Source organism: Oryza brachyantha, chromosome 1, assembly GCF_000231095.2.
Source record: "Oryza brachyantha chromosome 1, ObraRS2, whole genome shotgun sequence".
NCBI classification, from domain to species: domain Eukaryota; kingdom Viridiplantae; phylum Streptophyta; class Magnoliopsida; order Poales; family Poaceae; genus Oryza; species Oryza brachyantha.
Window position 1 is genome coordinate 23805008 of NC_023163.2, and position 2658 is coordinate 23807665.

General features: G+C 49.8%; 1 protein-coding gene across 1 annotated transcript; it reads left to right on the top strand.

Annotated features, from left to right (window-relative positions):
- The first annotated feature begins 1424 nt into the window (after positions 1-1424).
- Positions 1425-2390, top strand: LOC107303753 (transcription repressor OFP1-like). Its single transcript, XM_040521165.1, has one exon. The coding sequence runs from the start codon at positions 1425-1427 to the stop codon at positions 2388-2390; it is 966 nt and encodes a 321-aa protein (XP_040377099.1).
- Positions 2391-2658: the final 268 nt, after the last annotated feature.

Sequence of the window (2658 nt, forward strand, 5' to 3'; positions counted from 1 at the left end):
TCGTCCCCTTTCTTCTTCACATAAACATTTAATCAATTTATAACATGCTATTATACTTGCTCTAAAAGCCGGAGCACATTCACGCCTGCCTAGCTCCTCCCCTCTCGGATCATCCCGGCCGGAGTTTTACGAACTCCGTCGCGTTCTGGATATTGTATTTTCTGCTGGAAATCTACAGTGCACAACTGACAACTTGGGTGTGTGTGTGTTTAAAAAACTGACAGCTTGGTGTTGAAGGACATCCAGTGAGGCAGTGATCCAGTCTCGTAGTAGATCTGACGAGCTATAAAGACTAGCAGTACCAGGAGTCCAGGCTCTATAGAAACATAAAGGTCTCAGAACATTGCAACAAGGACACGTACTGGTATACTACTATTATACTCCTATTCCCAGTACGTACAAGTAGTACCATGAAAGTGAAGGTTGTATTTATACGTATATTCATAATTATTTTTATTATTTTTGCTATAATTTGTACAAGTTAAATTTAAACTTGTATGTTTGTGAAGTGACATAACTCATATTAATTTATCTTGTTAATTTTTTTATATTTTTATAACTATTTAGATATACACCCGTTACTTGCATGTTATCTAAATAGTCATAAAAATATAAAAAAATTAACAAGATAGATTAATATGAGTTATGTCACTCCACAAACATGCAAGTTTAAATTTAACTTCTACAAGTTGTAGCAAAAAAAATAAACAAAACTGAAACTAAATATACGTATATTCATAATTGTTTTTATTATTTTTGCTACAATTCGTAGAAGTTGAATTTAAACTTGCATGTTGGTGGAGTGATATAACTCATATTAAACTATCTTATCAATTTTTTTATATTTTTTTATGACTATTTAGATCACATGTAAGCAACGGGTGTATATACACCCGTGTGCTAAAAAATTGTTTCGCACTGCCGAACTGCTTTTTAATCTGTGATGACCAATTAAGAAAAGGGAGACATCAATTAAACGTTGCGAACAGGCAATACTGCACGGCGTGAGCTCAAAAATCAGCACCAATCACGGAAATCAATCAGCCCGAGCCCACACACAGGCAGAAAAACAGATAAACCAGAAAGAAGTGCCATGAAAAGTGCAACCACTGTCTTCAGTTTTTTTTTCAATCGGGAGTTTTCAATCAGCTAGCTGTGGTATGCCTCTATGGCCTCCAGCTGCAAAGTTCAAATTCCAAGTCCCAATAGCAGCACAAGGGAAAGAAAAAAAAAAGCTTGCATGCACATATACTGCACCACAGAACAACCTCACATACCATTCCACAGTCCATCGCTTAGCCGCCAAAAACCTCCACTTTAAAAGCGTTGCAACTCCCTCGTCTCCCCTCACAGAGTCACACACTCACACTGCAAGGACACACACACGTAAACACAGTGAGCAACTGGTCAGTAGTTAGCCAGCCATGAAGTGGGGGCTTAGAAGTAGACACCACCAAGGAGAAAAGCAGCAGCAAACACAAGAGGAAGAGCACGAGCAACAAGCCAGCAACGTCAAGAGCAAGAGCAAGGCGGCCTTCCTGTCCTTCTCACCGCTCGCGTGGCTCACGAAGCTCACGGCCAAGAACAATGCCGCTGCCGCTAAGTCGAAGCCTACCGCGTCCGCTAACAAGAGCAGCGTCGCCGCCGGCACCGGCGGTTTCCCTTCTTGCTTCCACAAGGGTGCGATCACGAGCACGAGCACAAGCGTGAGCTCGAGCGCGGCGTCGCAGAGCAGCCTGGCGGATTCCTCGCCCGCTGGCGCTGAGGCGCCGCGCCGCCTCTCAGTCGGCAACGACGACACCACCGAGGCTGCCACCGCGCGGCAGCTGTACCACCGTCGTCGCCATTACTCGGTCGGCGGCGATCGAGATCTCCAGACACTCCGCAACCTCATCCCGTTCTCCCGGACCGCTTCTCTGCTCCCGACGCCTGCGCCGTTCCCTTCGCTGAAGACAATGCCGCCGCCGCCGCCGCCGTCCGACACGGACGAGGAGAAGCGACCGCGGAGAAGCCGGCGCCGGCACCGGCACCGCAGCGGTGGGCGGCGGTCGTTCTCCGGGAGGACTCCGGGCGCGCGCGTGGCTGCCGCCGTAGTACGCGTGCGGTCCCCGCGGCGAGTGGCGTCGGCCGCGGCGGCGGTGTCGGAGCTGGAGAGGTTCGCGGTGGTGCGCCGGACGAGCGACCCTCAGCGGGAGTTCCGCGCGTCGATGGTGGAGATGATCGCGAGCAAGCGCATCGGGCGGCCGGAGGAGCTGGAGACACTCCTGGCGTGCTACCTGTCGCTCAACGCCGACGAGCACCACGACTGCATCGTCAAGGTGTTCCGGCAGGTCTGGTTCGAGCTCAACCCTGCCCGCGGCGCCGCCTCCGCCCCGGCGCCACGCAGCTGATCAGTTCTTCTTGTCGGCATCGTGGAGCACTGGAGCTTGCCAAATCGACGTGGATGCTGCTGATTCCAATCAGTTGCTCCGTTCTCAAAGAGTTCGTCCCTACGTGGATCTTTGCACGCGTGGCTGCTAAAAGCTGTGTCACGCAGACACGCAGTAGAGAGTGCGCACGCTTTGAGGTGTTTCTTTTATTTGCGCGCGTCGGCTGCTGGCGTGTAAAGCTCCTCGAGTTTCTTATACTCGGTACTATTTTGTAATGGTGATTTCTTAA